Source organism: Oncorhynchus clarkii, chromosome 4 (genome assembly GCF_045791955.1).
Source record: "Oncorhynchus clarkii lewisi isolate Uvic-CL-2024 chromosome 4, UVic_Ocla_1.0, whole genome shotgun sequence".
In the NCBI taxonomy this organism is placed as follows: domain Eukaryota; kingdom Metazoa; phylum Chordata; class Actinopteri; order Salmoniformes; family Salmonidae; genus Oncorhynchus; species Oncorhynchus clarkii.
This window is the reverse complement of record NC_092150.1, coordinates 68739187-68755854: the sequence shown is the minus strand read 5'-3', so window position 1 is coordinate 68755854 and position 16668 is coordinate 68739187. Positions and strand designations below refer to the sequence as shown.

General features: G+C 41.8%; 2 protein-coding genes across 2 annotated transcripts in view; one reads left to right on the top strand and one right to left on the bottom strand.

The window, feature by feature from the left end:
* LOC139407173 (tumor necrosis factor receptor superfamily member 21-like) overlaps positions 1–15032 on the bottom strand; it is a 32334-nt gene extending 17302 nt beyond the window's left edge. Inside the window, exons 1-3 of the mRNA XM_071150704.1 lie at positions 14479–15032; positions 7486–8149; positions 2944–3510 (exon numbers count right to left, since the gene is read on the bottom strand). Of these exons, the coding sequence (XP_071006805.1) occupies positions 2944–3510; positions 7486–8149; positions 14479–14517 (1270 nt within the window). The 5' untranslated portion in view covers positions 14518–15032. The remainder of the gene's footprint in view (positions 1–2943; positions 3511–7485; positions 8150–14478) is intronic.
* The window catches only part of LOC139407172 (CD2-associated protein-like), a 97218-nt gene continuing 95519 nt past the window's right edge, over positions 14970–16668 (top strand). The window contains exon 1 of the mRNA XM_071150701.1: positions 14970–14993. The gene's annotated coding sequence lies outside the window, so the exon portion shown is untranslated. The remainder of the gene's footprint in view (positions 14994–16668) is intronic.

Genomic DNA, 16668 nt, shown 5'->3' with positions numbered 1-16668 from the left:
TCTTCGGAATGATCTGTCGAGTCTCAATTTGTCGAATGAAGGAGCGTATTACAATGATCCGCCCCTTTTGTGACAAAAAACGGCATTGCAACACTGCGCTACGCTCCCTTCGTCTACGTAGTGTCTGGATTGGCCTTAAGTGTGTGGGTGTTAGTGTGAGGGTGTTAGTGTGAGTGTGTGTATATGTAAGAGTGTCAGTGTAGGCAAAGAGTGGCTACTTTGAAGAACCTCAAATATAAAATATATTTTATAATTTGATTGCTACATGATTCCATATGTGTTATTGAATAGTTTTGATGTGTTTACTATTATTCTACAACGTAGAAAATAGTAAAAATAAAGAAAAACCCTGGAATGAGTAGGTGTATCCAAACTTCTGACTGGTACTATACATGTAAACAGGGCTGAAAAGTGACTAGTATCAGAAATATATAAATACTTGAGGAAATATTGTATACTAATGGTAATATCTATATCAACAGGAGTAATAGTGAACAGTAGAAGGATAAATATACTGAACAAAAATATAAACGCAACATGTAAAGTGTTGGTCCCATGTTTCATGAGCTGAAATATAATTTCTATTACATTTTGTGCACAAATTTGTTTACATCACTGTTAGTTACAATTTCTCCTTTGCCAAGATAATCCACCCACCTGACAGGTGTGGCATATCAAGAAGCTGATTAAACAGCATGATCATTACATGATCATTACCTTGTGATGGGGATAATAATAGGCCACTCTAAAATGTGCAGTTTTGTCACACAACACAATGCCACAGATGTCTCAAGTTTTGAGGGAGCATGCAATTGGCAGGCTGACTGCTGGAATGTCCACCAGAGCTGTTTCCAGATCATGTAATGTTCATTTCTCTACCATAAGCCACCACCAATGTTGGTAGTACGTCCAAACGGCATCAGACCATGTGTAACCACGCAAGCCCAGGACCTCCACATCCAGCTTCTTCACCTACGGGATCGTCTGAGGGAGAGCTGAGGAGTATTTCTGTCTGTAATAAAACCTTTTTGTGGGGAAAAACTCATTCTGATTGGCTGGGCCTGGCTCCCAAGTGGTGGGCCTATGCCCTCCCAGGCTCACCCATGGCTGCGTCCTTGCCCAGTCATGTGAAATCCAAAGATTAGGGCCTAATTTATTTATTTAAATTGACTGATTTCCTTATATACTGTAAACTGTAACTCAGTAAAATGGTTGAAATTGTTGCATGTTGCGTAGTTGTTAGCATTTACAGTCTTATGGTCAGGGGATAGAAGCTGTTTAGGAGTCTGTTGGTCTGAGACTTGACGCGCCTGTACGTACCGCCTGCCAGACAGGAGCTTAGAGAACAGTCTATGTCTCAGGTAGCTGGTCTTTGGCAATTTCTCGAGCATTTGTTCAGACATCGCCTGGCATGTACGTCCTGGATGGCTGGGAGCTCACCCCCAGTGATGCGCTGGGCCGTCCGCACCACCCCTCGGTAGAGCCTTCTGGTCAAGGGTGGTGCAGTTGCCATATTAGTCGGTGATACAACCAGTCAGGATGCTCTCGATGGTTGCGTTGTCAACCAAACACAATTCAATATTACTTTTGTAATACAGTAAATAGCCTAAACTTAAGGCTATCTAACAAACTAACATTCAACCTTAAAATGAGTAACACATCCATGGCCACATTTTGAAGTTACTGTTACTATACATTTATTTTTCTGTAACCATATAAAGCATGCATGTTCAAGATAGCATACATAGGTCATCATAGGTTTGTGGAGATCTTCACAAATGCTTTAATAATTTGTGCAGAATCTCAAACCACATTGGTCACTTGCACCGTGTACTTTAACGTGATCTCAACTGCAATTCAGGCCATTTGGTTCTGGTATTATGAAGCACAGTGATAATAGATGAATCTGTTCTATAAATTAACAAAATATCTGACATTGTATATCCATTTGAACTTTGCTGTGTTTTTAAATGGTTGAAAGCACAGTGATAGACATGTGGGTGACAACTAAACCAAAATCCGACATTGTTTTTCCATTGGAATTTGTTTGTAATTTTAAATGGTTGAAAGCATAGAGATGATAATACATTAGAAATTCAACTAACATTTGGCTGTCTTTCTGAGTGGGGGAATATAGGTTGTAATCTCATTGATTAATGTCTCAACCAAATATTACCCAACACACCACGTTGAAATGACATGGTGTGCCCAGTGGGACATATCTCTGAAAGCAGAGGCCTCTCCAGGGTGGCATGTGTCTGTGCAATGATAAAGTTGAGCTTCTCTCCAACCACAGAGAACTGGAAAAATCTGGTTTGAACTGAACTGCACTGGGTTGGAGCTCTCCCTCTCTCTCGCTTACAAGCGGATGGATATCTGAGGCTGACATCAGGCTGTGGCAGCCGGCGCTCTTCCTCCTGCCTGCCTGCTGCAGTACTGTGGTTTCACTACTTTAACTGATCAGCCCCATGCGGCCACCCCGGCTCCCATGGTTACTTACACACAACCAGACACATCAGGGAGAGAGAGAGAGAATGAAAAGAGGAAGTGAGGAGAGGGGGTAAAGAGGGAAGTAGAAAAAGAAAATGAGACAAAAGAAGATGGGAGAGAGGTAGAGAAAGAGGAGATACGTGTGTGGAGAGTGAGGTGGCAGTTACAGCTTGTTGCAGACCATGCCCTTGCTTGTGTAACTGCCATTACTGTCCTGCTATGTGTAGTGTTCTCTGGCGCAGAAAGAATTGGATTTAGATTCCCCCGCTGGTGCTACAACAGATCAACAGATGTTCGGTCTTTTCGGCTGAGAGTCTCGCAAATATCTCTTTGTACCAAAAATATAGGTTTTTCTGTCTTTATAAAGTATGCGGCTACATAGAAAAAGACTTATCACCAAAGTTGCATTTCTTTCTATAAACCTTTGAGAGGTCAAATAAAGCGCCCACTCACCCTGTCCGTTGGAGTAGTAGATCCACTTCTCCTTGGTCTGTGTCGGGGGGCAGGTCTTCTTCTGGATTGCCTTCTCAATGATGCTGCTGGGGTCCTGGACTGGACCCTTCTTCAGAACTCTGGAGCTCCTCTTCACACTGCACACCACGATCACCACCAGCACCAGCAGCAGCAACAGAACGATCATCCAGGGCAGGTGCTCATTGATGTCAAAGTGCGTATGAGTGCTGGGTCTGGGGGAGCCCCTCCGCGTGGGCCTGTACCCTGAGCTCTGCACCCATCTGCCCACTCCCACACCAGCTCCATCCTCCATGCCATCCATGGCCCGGTTGTTGGCCGCCGGGTGGGTGCGGTGGTTATCACTGGGAACAGAGTACTTTTGGTGTGGTAGAGTCCGTGTGGAGTCCTGGGCTTCAGGCGTAGCTAGGTTCAGGACCTCTCCATTGTCTTCGGGGCTGGCTTCGGAGGAGCCTGCTGGGGGGGAATCCTGGCCATGGCTGGGTAGAATCCCTGTGGCACTCAGTAAGAGCTCTAAGTCCTCAGCACCTGCTGTCAGTCTGAAGTTGTCTAACCCACAGAGCCACACAAACACAAATAGAAATGAAAAGAGAGAATGAGGGAGGAGAGGGAGAAAAAGCGAGAGCGACAAAGGGGGAGGGAGAGGCAGAGAAAGATAATTAAATGCAGTCCAAAGATGGGCTAAATCCAGACTACAACAACACAGAAGGGAGATATTGTCAAACTTTAATCCCACAGGCAATCTGCTGGACAGCTGTGGAAGGGAAGGTCCCCGCCCTGGCCAAGCCCCAACTAATCTGACACGAGAAGAGCACTAGATTGCTCCTTCTACAACTACCACATTGGGGCAGCAAGTAACTGACTTTAGCTAGCCTAATGATGGCAGGTAGCCTAGTGGTTAGAGCATTGGGCAAATCGCCGAAAGGTTGCTGGATCAAATCCCTGATCTGACAAGGTAAAAATCTGTCGTTCTACCCCTGAACAAGGCAGGTAACCCACTGTTCCATGGTAGGCTGTCATTACAAATAAGAATGTGTTCTTAACTGATTTTGCCTAGTTAAATAAAAATACAAAATTCATATAGTGTTCTACTAAAGCTGGAGTAAATTCAATTACAGCTCCAGTCTCAGCAGGAAATAAATGAGATTTAGAGTTGAAAAGAAGTCAACGGTATATGCCTAAACACATTCATGTGGCAGTTAGTGCATTGAGATTGAACTGGATATTACTGTTGCCCCATAACAAAAGAGCAGGCCCAAATGTCAAATGTACACTGCCTTTATAGGCTACTGTAGAAACAAAAACAGCCAATCAATAGGGGAGATGTGTTTACTTCCACTGAACCTGAATCAATACTGTAAAAACTCGCTAACCCTGAACTGGAATACCCCTGTCTACTATAGTACTAAACAGATTAGATTATAATTTCATAATGGCATCATATTGGGGGATGCTTTTGGGATTGGCACCTGGATCATTGGTAATCCTTGGGATCCTATTAACAGTGTACAGGTAATCCAGAAGCAAGCTGTGTTATTGGCATATTCATCTCAACTGCAATGCTTTCAGTTCTTCACTGCATGGGGACACACTGTCATGTTGTGGTGGTTCTTGTGCAAAAGCCTCTTCCCCATCCCATCCCATTGAGACTGAAGCATGGGAATCTCTGTAGTACATGTGGGACTGGAACACCCCTCAGCCATTCTCACTGAATGAGGGGGGAAGTTAACCAAGTGAAAGGCTATGGATCTACACACAAGACAAATAGCAGTGGAATTGATGCTCCTCTATGGGTGGTTGACATCGTGAAATACTGCAGACGAAACTGGGATGAAACTGTGGACAAAAGCAGTAGCCGATAAAAATAAAAAAAACTCGTAAAGTCCTGCGAGGGGCTGTGGCATTCATGAAATTTTGTTTGCCGGTTATTGTCATGCAAAAGACTGCTGGTCTCACAGTAACTGATTGTTAATTAACATAAACACGTTTAGCATCTCCAGGCCTCCACCCATACAAGCCGCTGATGAGCGCCTTTGGAACATATGCATTTAAACAAGTATAATAAATCAATTGAATATACACCGTCACAATAAGTCCATTACTTATTTTAGGCATGTATTTGTATTTCAGAAGAACAGAATATGAGTTGGCCGACTGTATGTTATGATTTTATAGTAAGACGAATATAATTGAACTCAGCTGAATAAAATAGAAAGGATGTTTTTGCCATTCCGGAGCGATGTTGAGTAGGAGGTTGCGGCAGTTACCATAGTGGTTAGAGTGTTGGACTAGTAACCTAAGGTTGCAAGAACGAATCCCCGAGCTGACAAGGTAAACATGTGTCGTTCTGCCCCTGAACAAGGCAGTTAACCCACTGTTCCTAAACCGTCATTGAAATTAACAATTTGCCTAGTTAAAGTGATCATTTGAAACGTCCTATATGATAGATGTACAGTTATTTGGCAACGTCAGTTGTGAATGATACAACCCGTTGAATGCCTTATAAATCAATAAATATATGGGCTGCATGAAGAGACTATAGTCTATTGATTACTTTAGAGGAAAAAGCTTGCGCTCTGTTTCTTGCCTCAGGCTGCACACGCTGTTGTTTTTCACTCATCAGTAGGCTACTCCGGTCATTTCGCTGCGCGACAGGGGATATTCCGCCCAAACTCTGTATGCCATGGGCTCTCCAACCCAGTTCCTGCAGCTAACCAGTGCTTAATTTGGAAAACCAAGTGAAATCTGTTCGGGAACATCGATAGTAACATGTTTTCACAACGAAACATATTTCATTAAACTGTTGACAGCCTTTCTCTCTGCGCGCTGGTGAAAATAATGAAGGAGAGAGGGGAAGAGATGGAAATTTACGGTGGTGAGATATTCTGTAGCTAAAGGTAATGTGTCCGCCTATTAATTATGAAAATATAAAAAACGACCTATTACTATGCTATTCAAAATCAAATACAAATTCACTAAAATCTGCATTTGTTTTATTTAGGCTAGACCAATTATGTACCAAATACATCTTAAATCTGTATATATATTGTTTTAATGTTTTTCTGGCATGTGTTTTATGCGGTAGGTTATGTATTGTATACTGGCACAATCATTATTTAATAATTTGGGGTCGGGCTTGGACTACGCATAAACTCTAATATGCATATGCGTGTTTTTAATGAATCATCACCTTAGAAAGCGCTGTCCATTTGGTTCTGTTAGGCTTTGAAACAACATCCACAACAACCATGTTTTCCACTGAGTTTCAACTTGTTGAACTTCTTTCTTCAAATTGATCAATTACAGTGGTGAGTTTTAAAATCACATTCTGTGCTTTAATTGATGTCACAGTGGTTCGAGAGACAATAGAGCGACCTGATGATTGAATAACAAAGAATAATAAATTCTTATTTTCAATGACGGCCTAAGAACAGTGGGTTAACTTGTTCAGAACGACATATTCTTTATATTCTTTTGGGGGAATCGATTTTGCAACCTTTCGGTTATTAGTCCAACGCGCTAACCACTAGGCTACCTGCCGCCATAGAGAGCTGGGTACTACTAATGCATGTCCAGAGTGCATAGGGGGGATCACCACTGCGCAACTGTCATATAGTATTTTACTGCGGTCATGAGTCCGGTGTGGAGGTAATACTGTCACCAACTAAATAGTTAATCAGTCTCTGAGAACGGTGTTGCCATGGTAACATTATCAGCGAGTGACTACTTGTAGCGTTTCCGGAATGTGTAGTATCTTCTCTGACCATCATTTTTTTTTAAATATAATTTATAGGAGACAAAAGTATTTCACATTTTCTGAGAATTCCCTTCCCTGCATATAGACAGCCTAATATTTGGTTAGTATAAAAAAAAATAGGAACCTTTGACTTGAATGCTTTTATCTGTTTCAGATGAGCATCCTTTGTGATCGTTGTCAATATGACCTGTTACATAACACTTGGCAGGGAGACAAATTGGGAAGAAATAACAACAGCCCCTACAAAGGAATCTTTCTCTCTCTTGAGCCCCAATGGCTTCCCCTTGTCTTCCTATACATGTGATGTATTTAAGTAAAAGGGCAACCGTTTACCCAGGTTACTCCCCTTTCCCCTCTACAAGCAATTACAAAAAAAATGTACAGACATGACCTTTTACGGACCAGAGTGAGAACAAGGAAGTGAGTAGTCTGGGAAAGGTATGGAAACAACAACATGTTTTCCATCAAAGCAGTGTTGTCTGTGACAAGACCAAACATGTCACCTTATCACTACAGTACAGTACCTGATAGCCGGACCAATGTTTGACATGCCACACCAAATAGGGGAGAATAATAGCCATCTGGGGACAGGTATTTTAGGAACACAAGTCTGTTCTACAGTTTGGGTTACCTCTAGAGTTTCTACATGAGAATTACAATCCCCTGAGGGCATATCTAGGGTGATACTGAAATGAAAAACCAAATAACCTTGGTGGGGGAGCAACAGATGTAAAGTAGTTGAGGGAGTCTGGTCCACTGCCCCTTACCTTTACGTACTGGGCCAGATGAGGAGGAGGAAGAGGAGGGCTCCTGGATGAAGGCAGACTGTGCAGGTCCCAAGATGGTGGGGGAGGTGGGAGAAGCAGGTCCACAGATGTTGTCTGTCTCTCTAGTGCCCGTCGCCAGTAGGGGCAGACCGTGGGTCAGGCAGTCTGTGTGTGTCCTGCACCTCAACACACTGGAGGCCATATCAGAGAAACTCCCCCGTGCGCACGCCTTACAGCGCACATCCTCCACATCGTTGCCCCTCTTCTTAACCCCTGAGCCCACAGGGCACAGGGAGTGGGCCGTACAGCTGTCCCCCTGGGTGAAGGTGTCCGGAGGGCAGGTGCAGATCCGGTCCGAGGTGGCCGTGCAGGGGACCTTTTCAACGAGGGGGGCGTGGCAGGGCCTCCTGCAGCGGTGGCAATGCTGAATCCCGTTCTCTCCGTGAGTGAATGTGTCCTCGTTACAGCGGCTGCAATCCCTCACGCTGGTCTGGGTACAGTGTCTGGAAACAAAGGTGCCCGCGGGGCACTTGTCACAGACCAGCTGAATGCCTGTGCTGGGGTCTGTGTGGTAGTAGTGGCGGGCAGACAGGGCCTCTGTCTCAGTGCCTCGGCTGGGTGTCAGAGGCTGGCTGGAGGCCTCACCAACTACACTGTACAGTAGCTGAGAACAGAAAGAAACGACAACAGAGACAGTGTTGGGCAATGTACTGCAGACAAGACAAAAACACATAAGAGTCGCTGTTAGAGACTCAGCTGATTTACCAAATAAATTGATGTGTGAAAACAACCACAGCTCAGGCAAAGTCACCCCTAGAAACCCCCAAACTGGCTATAGTTAAAGGACAGTGAGTCACAAACAAGGGCATTGAGTCAACATTACAGGACACAATCTCACACCGAGTGCTTAGCCACCTACCGTACTGGCTTCCCCACATACTGTAATATGACAGAAGCTAGGCCATGCCCAGGGGGCATGCTCTAACAGTGACATCATCATGGAATGGAGAAGTCTATTATGTCATCAATAAATATAATTCCATAAGTACTAGAAGATTGTTAATATTTTCTGGTGTTGTTGCTACAACCTTTAATAGATCCACTAAACTAATTGAAATAACTTATTCAAGTTCTCTATAAAGAAACTAAATATATATTAGTATATGTTTTAACACGGCATGGTTGTATTTAGTTATTTTCAAAATTTTAAAATATTTATGTTAAGGCAATCCATCCAAGGAACACAAAAATATTGCATATTCTCAGTAGCGAGCACTTGGAAATTCATTCAAATAACTGGTACCACAACTTGGCTGATGTTCTAAACAGCACATTGAGGAATTTCATCAAGATAACATCTGGTGAAAACACACAGTACCCAATGTTCTGTTGATGTGTGATGTCCTTCTGTTTGACTTTCACTGACAGGCATTCTTTCAGCACTAGTAAACGCTTCCATTCTGAAGTGATTATGGCTTGAATGTGTTCCATGGCAGTGAAATGCCATCCGCATCCACAACAGCCCTCCACTTCTTTCACTGAATTTACATCCAGTCTAGCCCTATGCAGATCCTACATAACATCCCTTCTAATGGCAGACCACATGTTCTAATTCCTCTCTTAAATGTGGGGCTGGATGGGAAGTGACTCTGTTGATCTCACTTTTTTGTCCAGTGTGCCAATTCGCTACAGAAATATGATGTTTGAGGCTATAACCACCGATATACAGGGAAAGAAAGGAGAGCTGCATCATCACTTTCTGAACATGCAGAGCCCTGTTAAAAGTTGTGGTCAAATCCAGTGTTTTTAATGGTTTACATACTGCAGTAGACCTACCAGAGAAACGGGAGCGCCCTGATTCATCTCAGAGATGTGGGGTGGGAGGTATTAATATTCTCAGAGCAATCTCATCAGGAGCGGGACAATAAAATACCAGCCTCCTCCGCTGCTGCTCCCTGTTTGGCTCAGAAGCACATGTTGTTCTCGCTGATGTGAGGGCTGGGGACCTGGCGGGACCCTTTCACAATTTTGAGGGGAGGGGGAGTGAGACCAAACTCTGCTGAACATGAATAGAGATTAGCAGTTTTCCCACATGCCTGATGTCCTAAACTGAACCACAACAAAACAGACTTGAGAATTGAATCAACATCCCTGAGTTTGTAGTGGGGGGGGGGGGGGGGGGGGGGGGGGGTGTATTAGCCATACTATTAGCCGCTACACATTGACTGTATACTTGTTGAGTAGCTTGGATGAATAAGGTGCCCAGAGGTGCCCAGAGTAAACTGCCTGCTCCTCAGTCCCAGTTGCTAATATATGCATATAATTAGTGTATTTGGATAGAAAACTGTTTGAATGATGTCTGTGAGTATAACAGAACTCATATGGCAGGCAAAAACCTGAGAAAAAATCAGACCAGGAAGTGGGAAATCTGAGGTTGGTTGATTTTCAACTCAGCCCCTATTGAAGATACAGTGGGATATTGGTAATGTTGCACTTCCTAAGGCTTCCACTAGATATCAACCATCTTTAGAAACTTGTTTGAGCCTTCTACTGTGAAGGGGGGCTGAATGAGAGGGGAATGAGGTCTGCCAGCAGCCACGAGCTGGTCACGCGCATTCACATGAGAGGTAGCTCCCGTTCCATTCGCTTTTCTGAAGACAAAGGAATTCTCCGGTTGGAACATTATTGAAGATTTATGTTAAAAACACCCTAAAGATTGATTCTATACATCGTTTGACATGTTTCTACGGACTGTAACGGAACTTTTTGACATTTCGTCTGCAACTAGTGAACGCGCTTTGTGAGTTTTGATTTGTTTACCAAACGCGCTAACAAAAGTAGCTATTTGGACATAAATGATGGACATTATCGAACAAATCAAACATTTATTGTGCAACTGGGATTCCTGGGAGTGCATTCTGATGAAGATCATCAAAGGTAAGTGAATATATATAATGTTATTTCTGACTTCTGTTGACTGCACAATATGGCGGATATCTTTTGGGCTTGTTGGGTCTCTGAGCGCCGTACTCAGATTATTGCATGGTTTGCTTTTTCTGTAAAGCTTTTTTGAATTATGAAACAGAGGTTGCATTAAGGAGAAGTTTATCTATATTTCCATGTATAACACTTGTATTTTCATCAACATTTATAATGAGTATTTCTGTAAATTGATGTAGCTCTCTGCAAAATCACCGGATGTTTTTGGAACTACTGAACATAACGCACCAATGTATACTGAGATTTTTTTTTATATAAATATGAACTTTACCGAACAAAACATACATGTATTGTGTAACATGAAGTTCTATGAGTGTCATCTGATGAAGATCATCAAAGGTTATTGATTAATTATATCTCTATTTCTGATTTTTGTGACTCCACTCTTTGGCTGGAAAAAATGGCTGTGTTTTTCTGTGACTTGGCTCTGACCTAACATAATCGTTTGTAGTGCTTTCGCTGTAAAGCCTATTTGAAATCGGACACTGTGGTGGGATTAACAACAAGATTCCCTTTAAAATGGTATAAAATACTTGTATGTTTGAGGAATTGTAATTATGAGATTTCTGTTGTTTTGAATTTGGCGCCCTGAACATTCACTGGCTATTGTCATATCGATCCCGTTAACGGGATTTCAGCCCTAAGTTAAATAAAGGTGAAAAAAAAAAACAAAAAAAAACATTAACAAACATTAACTCAGCACCGGGATTAAAAAAATATGATTTAATATGTACAGAGGGATCTGTTAGCAGCAAAAGTATTTTATTAACAAAAAGTAAACAAATGAGTTAGATTTGTTTGTTGTTGCAGTTTTATAGCTAATTTCCTGCAATTCTACTATTCTAACTCTCAACATTAGGTTGATGGGCATCTTTCTTATTCCTAACGCAGTTAAGCCAAAACCACGCCCTGTTATTCAGAGAGGGGTTCTACAACACTTTGAGCGCTCTCCAAGTCTCCAAGTCCGGAAGTGAATATCACCTAGTGTGAAATTTCAGTCACTGATCAAAAACATTTGCCCTTGTATTTCAAGATTGAAAAATATAACAACATAATGTCATGGACAGAGATAGCCATTACCTTCCCTTAATGCTCAAAGACAGATTCAATGGCTGTAGCATAGCGTGTTCGACTGAATGATTAGCTAATAAATATTTGAGAAATTATGAATAATAAGCATATGCTTTTACCTGATAATAGACTGCTAAAGATAATATAACTTAAAATACAGAGCTAGTAACGTTAAGTAGCCTAGGTAAACTTAGCTTACCTTCAATTGAGGAAATTCAGCAGAGTTCTGAGACATTTTTACAACTCATTGAAACTCTGAAAATAAATACATGGGCAAATGTTACCAAACACAATGATAATAATAGGCTCTGCATTACGGTAGGCAGCTAATTGTTAAATTACACTTTCCATCCTTACATGGAAGGCCACTGTCTCTGCGCAGATCGCCTGTGAGTGAGACAACGCTAGCTAGCCAATGGGAGCGTGATTTTGGCTTAACTGCGTTGGGAAAAAGAAAGACGCAGTTGAGACACTGACTGAGTTCCCAAAAACATATCTAGTAACAACTATCTGTTCGTGTCATCATGTGCAAATTGACCCCTGGCGAACGATGGACATTTGAAGATAAGTAAGGTGCAACTAAGCGCAACATCACTCAAACAACGTTATTTTCAGCCAACAGTCAACAGTCTTTTGATGATATGTCATGAGGTACAAAATGTTCCAGCTCCAGCCTTATCACGTTTACCCAATAAAAAAACAAGTGTGAAACTGTTTTTTTCAACATGTGATACACTGCAGGGACATTAGTTTGGTGGTCTGAAACTGACAGATATTGACGGTTTGTGGTGTGAATTAACGTGTGCATGCGTGCGAGCGAGAGGGTGAATGTCCCTCCCTACTTGCTCAGATAAGAGAGTAGGCTCCTGTCACTGCATTTCCTGTTTGAAAAAAACACACCACTGGCATCCTGTCATGAGACTGCTGCTGTCTGAGGGACTGCCCACCATCACACCACGCCGCCTGTGAGTGGCCATGAATCCCTGATAATTACCCATTACTCTGAATCTACCTCAGCCCTCTTTAGCGTTTCATACCTGCCATGCAGGATAAAAAGAGGAGAGAAATACTATAGTCTAATCTGGTTTGTAGATATTGTATACAGCAGTATCCTTTAAAGCTAATACATTTGATACATGATGAATGTGTATAGGATACATATAGAGTATATCTGTTGATAGAACATCATTAATACTAAAGCCATAGCAAGGCTAGTGCTATTACAACTCAAATGTTTAGAGCTGAGCTCCAGGAGGTTAGTGAGTGATATCAGGATGCTCCCTCCCTGGCTGGAGGACAGAGGGAGGAGAGGACAGCCAGCCCATCTATGCCGTGCCACTGCAGTGCTGCTGCAGGGAAACCCTGATCTGGAACAGGGGTATTCAACTCTTACCCTACGAGGTCTGGAGCCTGCTGGTTTTCTGTTCTACCTGATAGTTAATTGCACACACCTGGTGTCCCAAGTCTAAATCAGGTGAACAATTAAAAAATACAGTGGAACTAGCTTTGAGGTCCAAAGTTGAGTTTGACGGGTTTAGAACATCCACCTTAGAGCTAAATAAAGGTTAAATAAAAAATAAAAAACATCCAGCTTAGAGCCTAACTGTGCTGTTGTAGACTACATGGAAGGCATGGCTGTGCAAAAGTAATTATGTGCCAAAGTAACTATGTGTGTGTTTGTTGGACAACACTGAGCTTCCCATAAGACAGTACCAGATAACAACCAACCCAGCACCTGTTGCAACATGTCATCATGCAACTAAACGGCGAGGAAGAGGGAGTGTGTTTGGTGCAGTCATGCCTCGTTTATCACTGACTAACACCAGTGGTGCTGCCTCCTTCATGGGCCAGTGAAAAATATTCATGCTAATGTCAGAATGTACTGCCAACAACACAAGCACAAACAAGCAGTGGACCTCGCCTGAGTGGAGATACACAGAGGGGCTCAAACCACAGAAAGGACTGACACACAATTACATTTTAGAATGGAAAAATATAATTTTGTTATAATATCTGTTCCATGGTGATACTGGAAGATAAGGATGTCTCCTTTACTGGTAAAATGTCAATAATTGATTACAGTGGATGATGGACTACTGTATCTCTAAGGTTGGCTAGATAGAATTTTGCCAAATAGTACTTAAAAAAATAATAATATCAAAAATGTTTTTATAAATTGGTCATAAAACATGCATAGATTCCTAGATGGTATGTTCTCTCTGGCTGAGAGCACTCATATAAATATTGCCCTGCACTGTATGAAGTGCCGATATTAGACAAAAATACATGGATCTATGTATAAATGAGAACATTACTTAAATATTAGCGTTAAATTGGATTGAGGCAGGGTGGGTCAACATCCACTACAGCATTTCAATGCCGTCTGTTTTCCCTAAGTTTTTCTCCAGCATTGGAAAAACAAAGCCTGAAGTATATGAGACTTTGTATTGGATGGTTCCAGTAATACATTTAGGACCTCACAGGTGATAGTCCCATACAAGCTGTTTGAATACAGGGATAGGGATACTTAAGATGACATATGTTACAATACAATTGTGTACAATTAAATAATGTTAGCTAATAACAAGCAATAAATTACATTTACAGGTAGCCTGCAATAAGATAAATAGTAGTGTCATTCTCATGGGGCAACTGTCATAGCATATAGGCCTGTGTGCTATTGTTCATCCATCCTACCATTCTGACAATAGATATTTTTTTATTTCAAAAAACGAATCGATATTGTAGCCTATTATACAAGATAGAAGAGTCAAAGTTAACAATATCTTCACTTGGCTAATTGCAGATAAGTTTAGAACAGAACAAACGCAAAAATAAAAACGGTCTCTTTAAATCGAGAACCTGCCGGGAAGCACCCCTATAATAAGAACAATACCAAAGACAAAGGTGTCTGGTACTTACCGCCACAGACATACAGAGCACTAAAATTGTCCAGAGCATTTTCCCAAAATCAACTAGGACAATTTAGAAAATGCCCATCTCCAGTTCTGAGAAAACGTTAGGCTACTTCTCATCGCAAAAGGTGGTATATCATCCCTGCATCAGCAGGAAACATATTCTGTAAATGCTGTACTGGCTAAGGCAATAATAACAATCTACTGCTGGTGTTCCTTCAACCGGCAGTTTTTATAGTCTGTGTCTCGAAGTGGACTGGCTTCAGATAGTATGGGATAAGAGCTTGGTTCTGAAAGAATGGTATAATTCCCATATCGATGATGGATAAGCAACTGAAATTCCGCCTCGTTTGGTCCAGGTTCCTGCGCGGTCTATGCAGCAAAGCAAGGCGATAACTGAACGGGGCGGGTACTGGCGACAGACGTCACCAACGAAACTCGCCCAAACCAAAGATACTGTATAAAATGACTAAATGGTATTGTCTCCGCTTTGATGGGAGTGGTTGTCCCAAAGGCGGAAAGGTAGGTGGTCTGCTTATCGGTCTGTATATTGTGAATAAACAGGACTAAATCATCTCGCTTCGTCTCTTCTACCCAAACGCAGTTGACTCGGTTTCCCGGAAGAAATTGCATAGACGGGATTATAGTGGTAGACACTATACAGGTGAACATGTACGTAGGCTAGGCTTTATATCTCCGGTACGTTTAATTGAAAATACACAAGGAAAAAAAAAAAACGAACAGGTTAAAACTGAGGTTACATTTTTATGTTGATAGAGTTATACATATATTATAGATAATTCAATATCGAAATGTTGACGAATAGTCTATATGTTTCGGTTTAGGGCACAGGTGAGGGGATTAAACATGTCCAGTGTGCTTTAGTTGTGCCATCCCAGGCATATTTAAACTAGGCCAAAGCAAATACAATTTCCCTATGTTTGCCTCCTTATAATGTCACATTGACAATTAGTACATTGTGGAACACAGAGAGGAGATGTGAATGACCCTATTTTATCATGAATAAAAAAGCAAAAATATCCGCTATCGAATGCATGTTTTTGCATGCCATTCAAACAGTGGTGTTGGACTCATATTGGCACAGTCAGTGATACTGCACATTTTAGGAATGGAAATTCCCTATTTAATCCCCAACATTGGCCACCATTATTACCATGAGACTGCCATATAAATGTTCTACTAAAAAAACAGAAGGAATGGTTCACTTCATGTGTGTCAGTAGACAGAAATGGCTCAGGCCCAGCATCAGTGATGTAGGATATTGAGCTTTGCCCAGACAGTGACTCCAAATAGAGTCAATTGATAGATTAGCACAACACACCATCTGGCATGTATGTGGAGGTGCCACTCTGTTTTCTGCTGGAGGGGGGGGGGGATCAGTCTAAGTGGGCTAGTGACTCAGCAGAGGGATAGAAAAGGCAGAGATAGAGCCAGATACTGGCTAGTGATTTGCCTGCCTGCCTGGCCAACATTGCTGTGCACTCAAGCTGAGATGTGACTTTCAACATGGATAGCATTCCCTTCGCCTTAAGGGAATCTCTGTTGCTCTCAGATCGGAGTTACTAGATTGCCTTAAATAAAACCATATTTTGGAAGGGGAGAAGTTCTGTGCTCAAATGAAATGTTTTAATCAAGTAGAAAATAATGTTATGGGGACTGCTAAGTGCTCAGTATTTGTTGAAATTATAATTTTAGACCATAAATGGCTAAGCCCATGCCCTGTGCTCAACACATATGGAATCATGTAGTAACCAAAAAAGTGTTAAACAAGTCAAAATATATTTTATATTCTTCAAAGTAGCCACCCTTTGCCTTGATGACAGCTTTGCACACTTGTGGCATTCTCTCAACTAGCTTCATGTGGTAGTCACCTAGAATGCATTTCAATTAACAAGTGTGCCTTTTTAAAAGTTTATTTGTGGAATTTCTTTCCTTCTTAATGCGGTTGAGCCAATCCGTTATGTTCTGACAAGGTAGGGGTGGTATACAGAAGTTAGCCCTCTTTGATAAAAGACGAAGTTCATATTATGGCAAGAACAGCTCAAGTAAGCAAAGAGAAATGACAGTCCATCATTACTTTAAGACATGAAGTTCCGTCAATACCAAAAAGGTTCAAGAACTTTGAGAGTTTCTTCAAGTGCAGTCGCAAAAATCATCAAGCGCTATAATGAAACTG